Source organism: Lissotriton helveticus, chromosome 5_1, assembly GCF_964261635.1.
Source record: "Lissotriton helveticus chromosome 5_1, aLisHel1.1, whole genome shotgun sequence".
Taxonomy (NCBI): Eukaryota; Metazoa; Chordata; class Amphibia; order Caudata; family Salamandridae; genus Lissotriton; species Lissotriton helveticus.
The window spans coordinates 1294535685-1294548755 of record NC_136065.1 but is presented as its reverse complement, the minus strand read 5'-3'; the positions used below and the strand labels follow the sequence as shown (position 1 = coordinate 1294548755).

At 45.0% G+C, this 13071-nt stretch overlaps 1 protein-coding gene across 1 annotated transcript in view; it reads right to left on the bottom strand.

Annotated features, from left to right (window-relative positions):
* Positions 1-380: 380 nt before the first annotated feature.
* Positions 381-13071, bottom strand: part of ADORA1 (adenosine A1 receptor) — a 341025-nt gene continuing 328334 nt past the window's right edge. Inside the window, exon 2 of the mRNA XM_078644122.1 lies at positions 381-1230. Coding sequence (XP_078500248.1) covers positions 576-1230 — 655 coding nt within the window. The 3' untranslated portion in view covers positions 381-575. The remainder of the gene's footprint in view (positions 1231-13071) is intronic.

Genomic DNA, 13071 nt, shown 5'->3' with positions numbered 1-13071 from the left:
TAATATGTGTGCATGTCATTTTGGCCGGCCTCAGATAGCTGGCCAAAGGGATATGCACACTGAAAAGTGCCCACCATTTCTCCCCGTGCCATAGCCTGGCCCCATCCCACCCAAGACTCCATGACATAGCCAGGCTACTCAGGCAATGATAAATAAAATGATTAGAACATTGTTTTATTATCATTTTATATTTCATCCGCTGGTAGCAGGGAGGTGCTGTGAGGAAAGGTTATTTTTGGTGAGAAAACCTCTATACATTAGTGACAGCATATGCACATTTGGCCTGAAGATTTCCTTGGATAATAACAATATTGGATACAGTTGTACTATACTTTCAAATGAGGGTCCATTATTAACATGTAATAGCAGAAAGCAGTCACTACTTGGAAAATGGCTTTTATTGATACCACAGGTATTTAACTTTTGCATTCAGACATCCCAGAATATCTGGGGCCAGTTCCATTCTTTCAAGCAGTATATATTTAATTAAGAAAAATAAAATATTGAGTGGGGGACGGTAGTGTTTTTATAAGAATGATTTTCAACAAGTGCATATTATAAAAAGAAGGAAAGGTTTAGACAATGTTCTTGGACTCGAGATTGATGATGGTTGTCTGATGAGTGTTAATTGTTCGGTTAGATTTGCAGCAGAAGTACTTCTTCCAGATGTACAGGAAGGTGGTACGGAACCGTTCGATCCGGAACGCGTACACTATGGGGTTCATGGCGGAATTGCCGTGAGTCAAGAAGATGGCAATGTAAGTCACTATAATTGGGGTCTGGCACGTGGGGCAGAACAAAGTGATACAGTTTAGGGTGTGGAGGGGTAGCCAGCTTAGTGCGAAGAGCAGGAGTATGAGGGCCAAGGACTTGGCTATCTTCAGCTCCTTCCCATAGTACTTATGAGGGTCCTTCGAGCTGGAGGAGACCTTCTTGTTGAGTTGCTTCTGAATCAGGTTGAAAACCTCCAGGTAGATGACCAGCATGAAGACTAATGGAGGCAACACCCAAACAAAAAAGTTGAAATAGACCATATATTCCATGCTGATGACATTCTCAAACTGGCAGGTGATAATCAGCTCCGGTGCGCTAGAGTTTGGCGATTCGTTGGTTCTCAGTTGACTCAAATTGTTCCAGCCCAACATGGGAGTTAATCCAACGACCAGTGATAGCGCCCAACACCCGGCGATAGCGATCACTGCCCGCCTCGCAGTCACAACACTCCTGTAGCTGTAAAAAGAAAGAAACATATGTTATTATTTAGAAGAGTCTTACATTTAAAAGTCAATACAGTTGTATTGTCTTCGTACCCACATTAAACATATCAATTCTCTTTTTATATGTACTCCACTCCATCAAAAAATAATTTCCTGTGGTACAAAACTGGGGGCAGATTTTTTTGTTTTCCTCCCCAGATTTCACTCCTTTGGTTCTACTATTCAATTAATCGCAAATAGTGATTGTATAATTATTTATTATGAAAATATAACTTTTCAAACGTCAACTCCATTCCAAATTTGTGGTATCATCCATGCCAGACCTGACGATTTTGGGACCTGGCGACACAGGGTTGAAACTCGCCTCGTCACTTCACTCAACATCATATGATTCTAGTAAATCAATTCATCTCCTTGTACCTATAATTGTTTCAATTGATTTGTATAATCCCCACGTGATGTACAAGATTGTCTCCCAACTTTCCACATAATGTACAGTGCTCAGTGCTTCCTAGCTAGGTTCACACTTTATAATATCAATACATAGCTGCCACTTAGCCCCGGGTCTTGACTGGCTCGGCCAGTCCTGAATAGTTAGGCAACATGCAGCCTCTTTTAAGCCTGTGATTATAAGAAGAAAAGCAGACTACAACGTCCTGTTAGCTAAACATGTTTGGACTGGCTGAAGATGGAACTCAATGACATGGGTCACTGACAACTATTAATTATTAGTTTCACTGTCACGGTTACCAATTAGTTTACTACGGGGGTTGGAGCCATCCTTATTGTGAATCTTGCAGCCATGGCATACCTGTGAACTACCCGAGGGAGACTAGCTTATTAGATGTAAATTGTAAAGTGAAAATAGATGTCACTTATTAACCATATATTCGTTTGTTTTGAGTATCACAGCAGATTGAAAATCTGCACACGTTTCTGTGTTGCTGCTGACAGCCCAGAACACACAAAGAAGAAATCCGGGGCCTCATTCCAAAACAAGTGCCTCGTCGCAGATTCGGAGAGGCACAGAGCATCTCGGATTTACTCCACTGGTCTGACCCTGCATCCATGACCATTTCCCCTGGGGAGAATCTGTACGTTTCAAGCACCTTTCAGATGCTTGCGTTCCAAAGGCGCTTCTTGCATCTCTAGATCGGCCCCAGAGCACCTTGAAGATGCCCCAAGCAGCTCTAGCTTTGCTCCAGTGCACCTTGAAGATGCCCCAAGCAGCACTAGGTTTGCTCCAGTGCTCCTTGAAGATGCCGTAGGCAGATCTAGGTCTACTCCAGTGCACCTTAAAGATGCCCCAGGCAGATCTAGCTTGCTCAAGTGCACCTTGAAGATGCGTCAGGCACCTCTAGGTCTGCTCCAGTGCTCCTTGAAGATGCCTTAGGCAGATCTAGGTCTGCTCCAGTGCACCTTGAAGATGCCCCAGGTAGATCTAGCTTTGCTCAAGTGCACCTTGAAGATGCTTCAGGCACCTCTAGGTCTGCTCCAGTGCTCCTTGAAGATGCCCCAGGCAGATCTAGCTTTGCTCCAGTGCACCTTGAAGATGGCCCAGGCAGCTCTAAGGTTGCTCCGGTGCTCCTTGAAGATGCTTTAGGCAGCTCTAGGTCTGCTCCAGTGCACCTTGACGATGCCCCAGGCAGATCTAGCTTTGCTCAAGTGCACCTTGAAGATGCTTCAGGCACCTCTAGGTCTTCTCCAGTGCACCTTGAAGATGCTTCAGGCACCTTTAGGTCTGCTCCAGTGCTCCTTCAAGATGCTTTAGGTAGCTCTAGGGCTGCTCCAGTGAATCTTGACGATGCCCCAGGCAGATCTAGCTTTGCTCCAGTGCACCTTGAAGAAGACCCAGACAGATCTAGCTTTGCTCAAGTGCACCTTGACGATGCCCCAGGCAGATCCAGCTTTGCTCAAGTGTACCTTGAAGATGTCCCAAGCAGCTCTAAGGTTGCTCCAGTGCTCCTTGAAAATGCTCTAGGCACCTCTAGTTCTGCTCCAGTGCACCTTGAAGATGCCCCAGGCAGATCTAGCTTTGCTCCAGTGCACCTTGAAGATGCCCCAGGCAGCTCTAAGGTTTCTCCAGTGCTCCTTGAAAATGCTCTAGGCACCTCTAGCTTTGCTCCAGTGCGCCTTGAAGATGCCCCAGGCAGATCTAGCTTTGCTCCAGTGCGCCTTGAAGATGCTCTAGGCTGCTCTTGCTTTGCTCTAGTGCTCCTTGCTGATGCTCCGGGCAGCTTAACATTTGCTCCAATGCACCTTGCAGACGTGCCAGCACTCCAGAGCTGTTCCAGAGTGTTTTGAACATGGTCCTGAACTTCAGGTCTGTTCAAGCTGAACTTAAAGACGCTACAGAGAGATCCAGGCCAGTACATATCTAAGGTGGTCCAGGCATATACAAAATGTATCCAGATTAATCTTTGTGAACAGCGCATACAACAATCTGTATACATTTGAGACACTACAGGCATCTGCTAATGCGCCCCAGAGCCAGTGTGTGTGCACTGAACATAGACTCTGTACAGGCGAACACTTGTCCAGCCTCTCTCCACCATGGCATTTTCATGGGGTGACTGAATATACACCCATTTAACCCAGGCGAGAAAGGTATGCAACAATCATAACAACAACGATTGACCCCTGTCCGCATACAAAAAGATCCCCTGAATTGGGGAATAGGTACAAGAAGAAGGCGTCCCTCACACCCCACTCATGAAAACCCCTCTAGAATCAGCGGGGGCGTTGCTTTAGCCTTTTCAGCGCCAGATATCCGCAGTGAAGCCGAGTGGAAGAAGCGGCCCTCGGTTCACTGAGAATGAGGCCAGAGTGCACCAGCAGTGAGTAATTGTCGCCCTCCTTTGCTCCGAGAAAGACTGTGACTCATTGCTCTCAATTTCAGGAAGGTGGTCTGCTCCGAAGCACATTTATTGCGAGGTCAGGCCTTGCTCTGCTCTGTCGACCCAAGTTTATTAAAACTAACTTCAGTTCAGTGCCAGGTTATGTATCCTGCTGAAGTAGAGGAAGCGGAGGGCTCTTTGGCTGGACACTTTAGAAAACCTGTTTAAGAGGGGGGCAGAAAAGGCATTTCAAGTATCGACTGCCTTTCTAAAGACGAATAGTTGGGGTGTGAGATGACCATAAGCACTCCGCTAAGTATTTTAAATAGAAAATGAGCTCTACAAACACGAATCCTGCCCCGGATGTATTTTATTTTTAACTGCAATAATTTGTGTTGTGATTTGTTGTGTTATAAGATCCTAAACATTTATATTTAATCAGTAGCTGCTCCTGGTGGGAGTGCTGCGGGGCGGTGAGGCGGGGCGGGGAGGTAGTAAACCACGGAATATGGCCGAAGGGAGGTTAGTACATAAATAAATAAACAAAACGAATTACATTGCGCACGCTGCATCGCCGTTCGGTGGTATTCCGTGGTTTACTACCCCCCACCCTGCCCCCGCCTCACCGCCCCGTAGCACTCCTACAAGGAGCCGCTACTGTACAAGTGAACAATTCTGGAAGATAATAATATTTTATAGCACATATGTTTTTTACAACCAACGAGCTCCCTGAGTAATGTAGTGTGAATGTTACTTAGATAACAGAAAACAAGAGGCTTTCTTTAGGCAATAACACTGTGGGACAGATTTACAAGCCCCTTGCAACACTTTTGCGCTGCCGTTGCCTCACTTTTTGTGACGGAGCGTAAACAATGCACCACATTGCGGCCAATTTACAACGTGACGCATCTAGGGACATGCGTTATCTTGTAAAGCCGTGAGATAGGCATAATGTATGCAAGGTGGGCGTTCCCACACAAAAAGCCATGTAGAAATGACATGGTGAAATTTACAACATTTCACTGCTTTACTCTACGCCTTCACTGCATTAAAGTCCCTTCACCTGCTCAGACCAGGGGCATAAGGAATGATGCAGAGCTTTTCGAATGTGTGTCCCTATCTGTTTTGGTGCATTGCTGGAGTTGTGTCACTTACATGAGCAACTGCAACAATGTGTCACTTTTGCACCAACAGATGTGTCAGAATTTCTGACGCATCTGTCAATCCTTGCTCCATGGTGCGCCGTCTTTTAAATACGGCATATCCATGGTGGCGCAAGGGTTTTGTACGAAGGCGCAGTGAAACCTACTCATCTGTACAGATGTGTCAGTTTCTTGTAAATCTGCCCCTTAATGTTTTTCTGTAGTGATATAGCATTCCTCACATGACCACAATGTTCACTATGGGTGCATCTGTTTTGGATTTTTGTGTGAGAGTATATATTTTTAGTTTTAGTATTTGACCTTCATGAGTAGGTATTGCACCTCCATACCTTCCTCCTCTTCTTGCCCATTCCTAACATGCTTGCATTTGAGAAACTGAAATGAGGAATCTGGGATCTCTAACCCTCTTTCCATTGTTGAGATTCCTCTGAAGTGGTAATAAAATAAAGGCTCATCATGTGGGTATTTCACATGAGTTGTGAAGACATTTGCAATCGATCATGTAGGATGTAACTTGCAAATTTTTGAAAAATTGGTCATAATTTGAAAGGCACCCTCACAAGTGTCTCAACGCCTCTAAAACAATTTTACTTTGCTGACATGTTGGGTAATGCGATCTTAAAATATCTACTGGCGACATTTGATGTGTTCTCAAGGGTGTGGGTTTTGATCAAATATACCATGTTCAGTAAGATAATCTTTCTTTCATTCTCTACCCCCTCCCAGTCCATCTCTCTGACTTGCTCTTTCCCTCTGCCTCCCTATCTGTGTCTCGCTCTTCCTTTCTGTCTTTTTATTTTTCCAGTGTTAACAAATAAGGAGTGTTTTGTCAGTGTTATCTTAAGGTCTTTTTGAGCCTGGGCAATACATATTATAGGGGTCCCTTTACACTACAAATTGGATATTTCATTACCCTTTTCCTGTTAATTCAAGTACTTATGCTGCCAAACAATATTAAATTATATGTTAAACTTTAACAGGGTCACTCAAAAAAAAACTGAGGTATGGCTGACGTGGCACCCCAAAAATTCTTAAAATGACAATGGGTTGATAGAGTCAGTGGCAGAGTAGGCAGATACGTAGGGAGGTTTAGATCGAGAAATAGAATAGACAGAATTCGGATGTATGACATTACAACGCATGCTTTTACATTGCATGCCTTTACAACGCAAGTATTACAACGCAGTCCATTACAACGCATAGTGCTTTGGGGCGCTGGATAGTGAATAGTTTAATTTACTATTCCAACTCCAGTCCCCATGGACACTAGGGAAGGTTATTGGATAGTTAATTAACCTATTCCCTATCCTAGAGCGCCCCCCAGAGCAATGCGTTGTAATAGTTTGCGTTGTAATGGTTGCGTTGTAAAGGCTCTGCGATGTAAAAGTTGCGTTGTAAAGGTTGTTTACCACAGAATTCAAATAGAAAGACTTTTGGATGGGTGGGGACCCTGGTCAATTGCCAACTTTGCCCATGCCTTAAAACGTCTTTGTATCTTGTAAGCCCATAAAACATTATCCAGTGTGCTAAGTACAGCAGAAACCGCTGCTCAAAGCAATGAACATGTATTTTTCAAGAAGGGTGACCCACAGTTTTAGAGAACATGAGGTAGTAATACATTTTGCATGAAACAGCGGTCCACTTAGGAAATTAATCACATGCAAGAAAGAGAAGTGGTCTCAGCAAATTACAAGATCAGACAATTGTTGATTGACCAGGGCAAGATAAAACAGGCAAATGAACGTTGTTATGTTGCAATTAATGTATTGATTGCATATTCTTGAAGAATCTCAAGTTTTCTTTTGGTAGTGTAGCAAAGATCCAGAGCTCACGTTTGAGTGAAGAGACGTGCAGTGATAGGTGAGTGATAGAGAAAAGTGCATCATATAAAAACAGAAAGACGTGTGACTTCTTTAGTTATTTTTATGTAATAGAATAGGAGTCAATATATGTCTACTGTTGCTGGCGTTTCAACCTCAAGCACTCTGAGGTCATCATCAGGACGGGGTGTGTGAACACCCAGTATCATAAACTAAAGAAACATTGTGGTCAGAATTCTCGAATAAGAATGAGGCCTGATTATATATACATTATATATATTTGGAATGGCACTTGCCTCGTAGGAGGATAAAGGGAGTGAATACGGTGATAGGGTAATCTCAAATGGAGGAGCGCAGTTGGAAGGGAAAACACTTAGCCCTGCAATGGAAGGAGAGAAGGCATAAGTACTTCTAACCAAGTGGTTCCTTAGAGTAAAGCACGGGAGGGTGGATGTTAAATTCCTGAGCGGGTGTAGATATGCTTGTAGAAGTTGAGAAAAGGGGGGTATTTTATCAGCCATTAGGAAGATGAATCTTCATGGTTGTGTGATCAGGATTGTAAGCCTCAGATAAGTGGGAGTATGGAGAGTGTAACTGCCATTACTTGCCCTTGCAGGGGAGGGTACTAACTCCTGGTAAAAGAAGGGTAACAAGTCAGTGCTTGCAGTAGTGTAATTAAATCAATATAGAGTCCCTAGCCAGACCCTCCCTGGATATTGCAGCATGGATTAACACATTTTTGGTTCAAATATGGAAATTATACTGCATTTTTGTGACAATTTATTTTGATTATCTGCATAAAATAAGGCCACCAGTTGTCCACTAGGTGCACCATTTCTACTATGATCGCCTTCCATCCCCCCCTGACTCCCGGCCCACACTTTGCAGGCATCATTGCAGCCCTTGGTCACACCACAGACCATACATTTTGGCTCCTGAGAAAAGTTTTGTGAGTATCTATGCAATAAGGGCTGGTGAAGTAAGTGTGTGGGTTGGAATTAGGTGGGTAGGATGAGAAGGGAATCAGGTGTGTGAGATTGGGCAGGAGAGGATGAGATGAGATGAGAAGATGGTGGGTGGGGATGGGAGATGCAATGGGGACCAGAGTGTAATGGATGGGATGTTAGTGGATAGAATGAGATGGGAGAATGGTGGGATGGAATGCAATAGGATAGGGGATGGGGAGGGAAAAGGCATGAGGTGGGATGAGATGGGCTTTGGGGTGGTATAGGATGTGAGGGGATGGGATGAGATAAGGATAGGTTCAGTAGGTTTGGGGTCGATAGAGTAGCATTTGGATGGAATGGGATGAGAGGACGGTTGGGTGGGATTTTATGCAAATGGGAAGGGATGGGTGGTATGAGATGTGAGGGAAGAGATGAGATGTGAGGGGAAGGGAAGGGGTGAGATGGGCATGGTGGGGTGTGGTAGGGTTTCATTTGATGGGAACGGGTAGAGTTGGGTAGCGTAGAGTGTGATGTGGTATAGGGTGCGACGGGAAGGAGTGGACCAGAGTGGAATGAGGTGTGATGAGAAGATAGGGTACAGTGCCGTGAGGTAGTTGATACTTCAGTGCTGCACACCAGAACACTGAACGTCAGGGTTGGATATATGGGAAATGTGAGAACAGACAATGATAAAAGCACTTTTCAAAAACCTTAAACAAATAAAAGTTATTGGCACCTGAAGCATTACTACAATAACAGTAACTGTTTATTTTATTTTCAATTTATATAATAGACCCAACATTTACACACAGAGTTATCTGGTTATCAACCTTATACGGATGAAAGGCTAAGACCACTTCAAACTTCTGACCCGCAGGTTAAATTACATGTCTTAAATTGCTGAGCCATCTTGCTGGCTGCTGACGTCTTACCCCTCCTCCACCCTTCCATTCCACGTTGTGTTGCAGAGTGTGCACATTTTGAACCATGACTAATCAGTCCATAAAGAAGTGCTGAGGAGCTATTCTGTTTCACAGTCCCGCATGCTTTAGATTACCAAAGAGAGAGAAAACACAGGTTAGCCCCAACTGCAGGGTCTGGAGTTTAGTTCTAGTGCTGCATTAGCTGGGGTAAGGCGCCACCCAGTGTTAGTCATAGATTACAACACCAGTCTGAAATAGTTTTGGATATTCATGGCAAACAGGAAGGTGAGGGAAAGAGTTGCTCTGCTCTGGAAGATGCAGGGCCTTTGCCACCAAAACATTTTCAACTTGAAAAAACAATTGCATAATGTGAGGAGGGGGTGGGACCTTGAAGGGATGGGGCCTCCTGCCGAGAAGAACCTACGAGGCACTTTTGAACCACACCCCGCCTACAAACTCCCCCCCCCCCCAAAAAAAAAGCTTACTGAGGCCGGTGCCAATGTCCTGGAGTATGTTAACACCCCTTAATGCACGTCCGCTGTTCAAAGCCTCGGAAAACAAACTGGGAAACCCCTATTATTTTTTATTCACGGTCAGTCAAATATTACAGATTTCACTTTACAGGCTTACACAGTTATATATTTCCATCCACTACAAAATATGCTTTAAGGCATGTGCAATACAGTCATTTCCTTTGTTGTCAATTTGTTTACATAACCACCTTGCAACCCAAAAGAAGGGAAACCACTATTTACAGTGGTTTTCAAGTTGTTTCTCCAGGCCACCGTGGGATATTGGTTTCTCACCGGGAGACCGTGTGATGGGAGCTGATACCGTGTGTCAAATGGTGCACAGTGTGAGTTGGCAGGTATGCGGGTGGGTGATGGGGAGGGCAAACGTTTGAGAATTTGTAATTCACAGAGGTTCCCTAATGAACGATGCAAAAACATATGTGGATTCCGAAATGTGCAAATGCCAAAATATTTGCATAAATAAATTACACATAATCTAAAAATGTACATAGTAAAATGCTTTCTCATGTGTGCAATTGCATGTTTTTTCTTCACGTCCCCAAAAAATATACATATATATCTATATATATATTTATTTTTTCCCCATAATTTAGCAATATCAACATTTGCTAAAAATAATCTCAAAATCTGAAATTTTGTAAAAAGGCAACACTTTTTACAAAAGTGGCCACGAAATTTTGAGAATAAGACACTCCTTATATGTATATAAATCCCAAAACTCTTTTCCTATGGAAACTAGGTCCTAATTAAAAGTACCTACTGGCAACTGCCAGTAGGTGTTATATATATATATATATATATATATATATATATATATATATATATATATATATATATATATATATATATATATATATATATATATATATATATATATATATATATATATATATATATATATATATACATATCCAAACAACAAGTTGCCCCATTGGAATGCCACACACGAAGGGGTATCAAGCACACATGCCACCGGTAACAGCACACCAGCTTGTTGTACTCCACTCCAATCAGGCCATACGCGTTTCGGGCGACCTCCCGCCCTTGTTCACTGGCTGCAATTCGGAAACAGAGGCTGAATGTTAGCACGTATTTTATTCAACAATAAAGAGACACGCCCCCTTGGGCGGTGACGAAAGAGCATGCTGGTAAATGCAGTTCATTGCCCCACATGTATCGTGCAAAAAAACCCCAGTGGGTGCCTTGATCTGTCCGAAGTGTCACAATGTCTTTACCCAAGTGGGCGGATTGAAGTAACAACAGTGCCACTCTGCTGTCAATATATACCGATGGCTCAGGCCCCCCTCGTTCTTCTAACCGCTCTCAACTCCGAGCAGTGCAGATCCGCTGAAATATGCGGCGGGGCATTCCGCGACCAGGCTAGCCGCTTTTAAATCCAAACAACAAGTTGCCCCATTGGAATGCCAGACACGAAGGGGTATCAAGCACACATGCCACCGGTAACAGCACACCAGCTTGTTGTACTCCACTCCAATCAGGCCATACGCGTTTCGGGCGACCTCCCGCCCTTGTTCACTGGCTGCAATTCGGAAACAGAGGCTGAATGTTAGCACGTATTTTATTCAACAATAAAGAGACACGTCCCCTTGGGCGGTGACGAAAGAGCATGCTGGTAAATGCAGTTCATTGCCCCACATGTATCGTGCAAAAAAACCCCAGTGGGTGCCTTGATCTGTCCGAAGTGTCACAATGTCTTTACCCAAGTGGGCGGATTGAAGTAACAACAGTGCCACTCTGCTGTCAATATATACCGATGGCTCAGGCCCCCCTCGTTCTTCTAACCGCTCTCAACTCCGAGCAGTGCAGATCCGCTGAAATATGCGGCGGGGCATTCCGCGACCAGGCTAGCCGCTTTTAAATCCAAACAACAAGTTGCCCCATTGGAATGCCACACACGAAGGGGTATCAAGCACACATGCCACCGGTAACAGCACACCAGCTTGTTGTACTCCACTCCAATCAGGCCATACGCGTTTCGGGCGACCTCCCGCCCTTGTTCACTGGCTGCAATTCGGAAACAGAGGCTGAATGTTAGCACGTATTTTATTCAACAATAAAGAGACACGCCCCCTTGGGCGGTGACGAAAGAGCATGCTGGTAAATGCAGTTCATTGCCCCACATGTATCGTGCAAAAAAACCCCAGTGGGTGTCTTGATCTGTCCGAAGTGTCACAATGTCTTTACCCAAGTGGGCGGATTGAAGTAACAACAGTGCCACTCTGCTGTCAATATATACCGATGGCTCAGGCCCCCCTAGTTCTTCTAACCGCTCTCAACTCCGAGCAGTGCAGATCCGCTGAAATATGCGGCGGGGCATTCCGCGACCAGGCTAGCCGCTTTTAAATCCAAACAACAAGTTGCCCCATTGGAATGCCACACACGAAGGGGTATCAAGCACACATGCCACCGGTAACAGCACACCAGCTTGTTGTACTCCACTCCAATCAGGCCATACGCGTTTCGGGCGACCTCCCGCCCTTGTTCACTGGCTGCAATTCGGAAACAGAGGCTGAATGTTAGCACGTATTTTATTCAACAATAAAGAGACACGCCCCCTTGGGCGGTGACGAAAGAGCATGCTGGTAAATGCAGTTCATTGCCCCACATGTATCGTGCAAAAAAACCCCAGTGGGTGTCTTGATCTGTCCGAAGTGTCACAATGTCTTTACCCAAGTGGGCGGATTGTAGTAACAACAGTGCCACTCTGCTGTCAATATATACCGATGGCTCAGGCCCCCCTCGTTCTTCTAACCGCTCTCAACTCCGAGCAGTGCAGATCCGCTGAAATATGCGGCGGGGAATTCCGCGACCAGGCTAGCCGCTTTTAAATCCAAACAACAAGTTGCCCCATTGGAATGCCACACACGAAGGGGTATCAAGCACACATGCCACCGGTAACAGCACACCAGCTTGTTGTACTCCACTCCAATCAGGCCATACGCGTTTCGGGCGACCTCCCGCCCTTGTTCACTGGCTGCAATTCGGAAACAGAGGCTGAATGTTAGCACGTATTTTATTCAACAATAAAGAGACACCCCCCCTTGGGCGGTGACGAAAGAGCATGCTGGTAAATGCAGTTCATTGCCCCACATGTATCGTGCAAAAAAACCCCAGTGGGTGCCTTGATCTGTCCGAAGTGTCACAATGTCTTTACCCAAGTGGGCGGATTGAAGTAACAACAGTGCCACTCTGCTGTCAATATATACCGATGGCTCAGGCCCCCCTCGTTCTTCTAACCGCTCTCAACTCCGAGCAGTGCAGATCCGCTGAAATATGCGGCGGGGCATTCCGCGACCAGGCTAGCCGCTTTTAAATCCAAACAACAAGTTGCCCCATTGGAATGCCACACACGAAGGGGTATCAAGCACACATGCCACCGGTAACAGCACACCAGCTTGTTGTACTCCACTCCAATCAGGCCATACGCGTTTCGGGCGACCTCCCGCCCTTTTTCACTGGCTGCAATTCGGAAACAGAGGCTGAATGTTAGCACGTATTTTATTCAACAATAAAGAGACACGCCCCCTTGGGCGGTGACGAAAGAGCATGCTGGTAAATGCAGTTCATTGCCCCACATGTATCGTGCAAAAAAACCCCAGTGGGTGCCTTG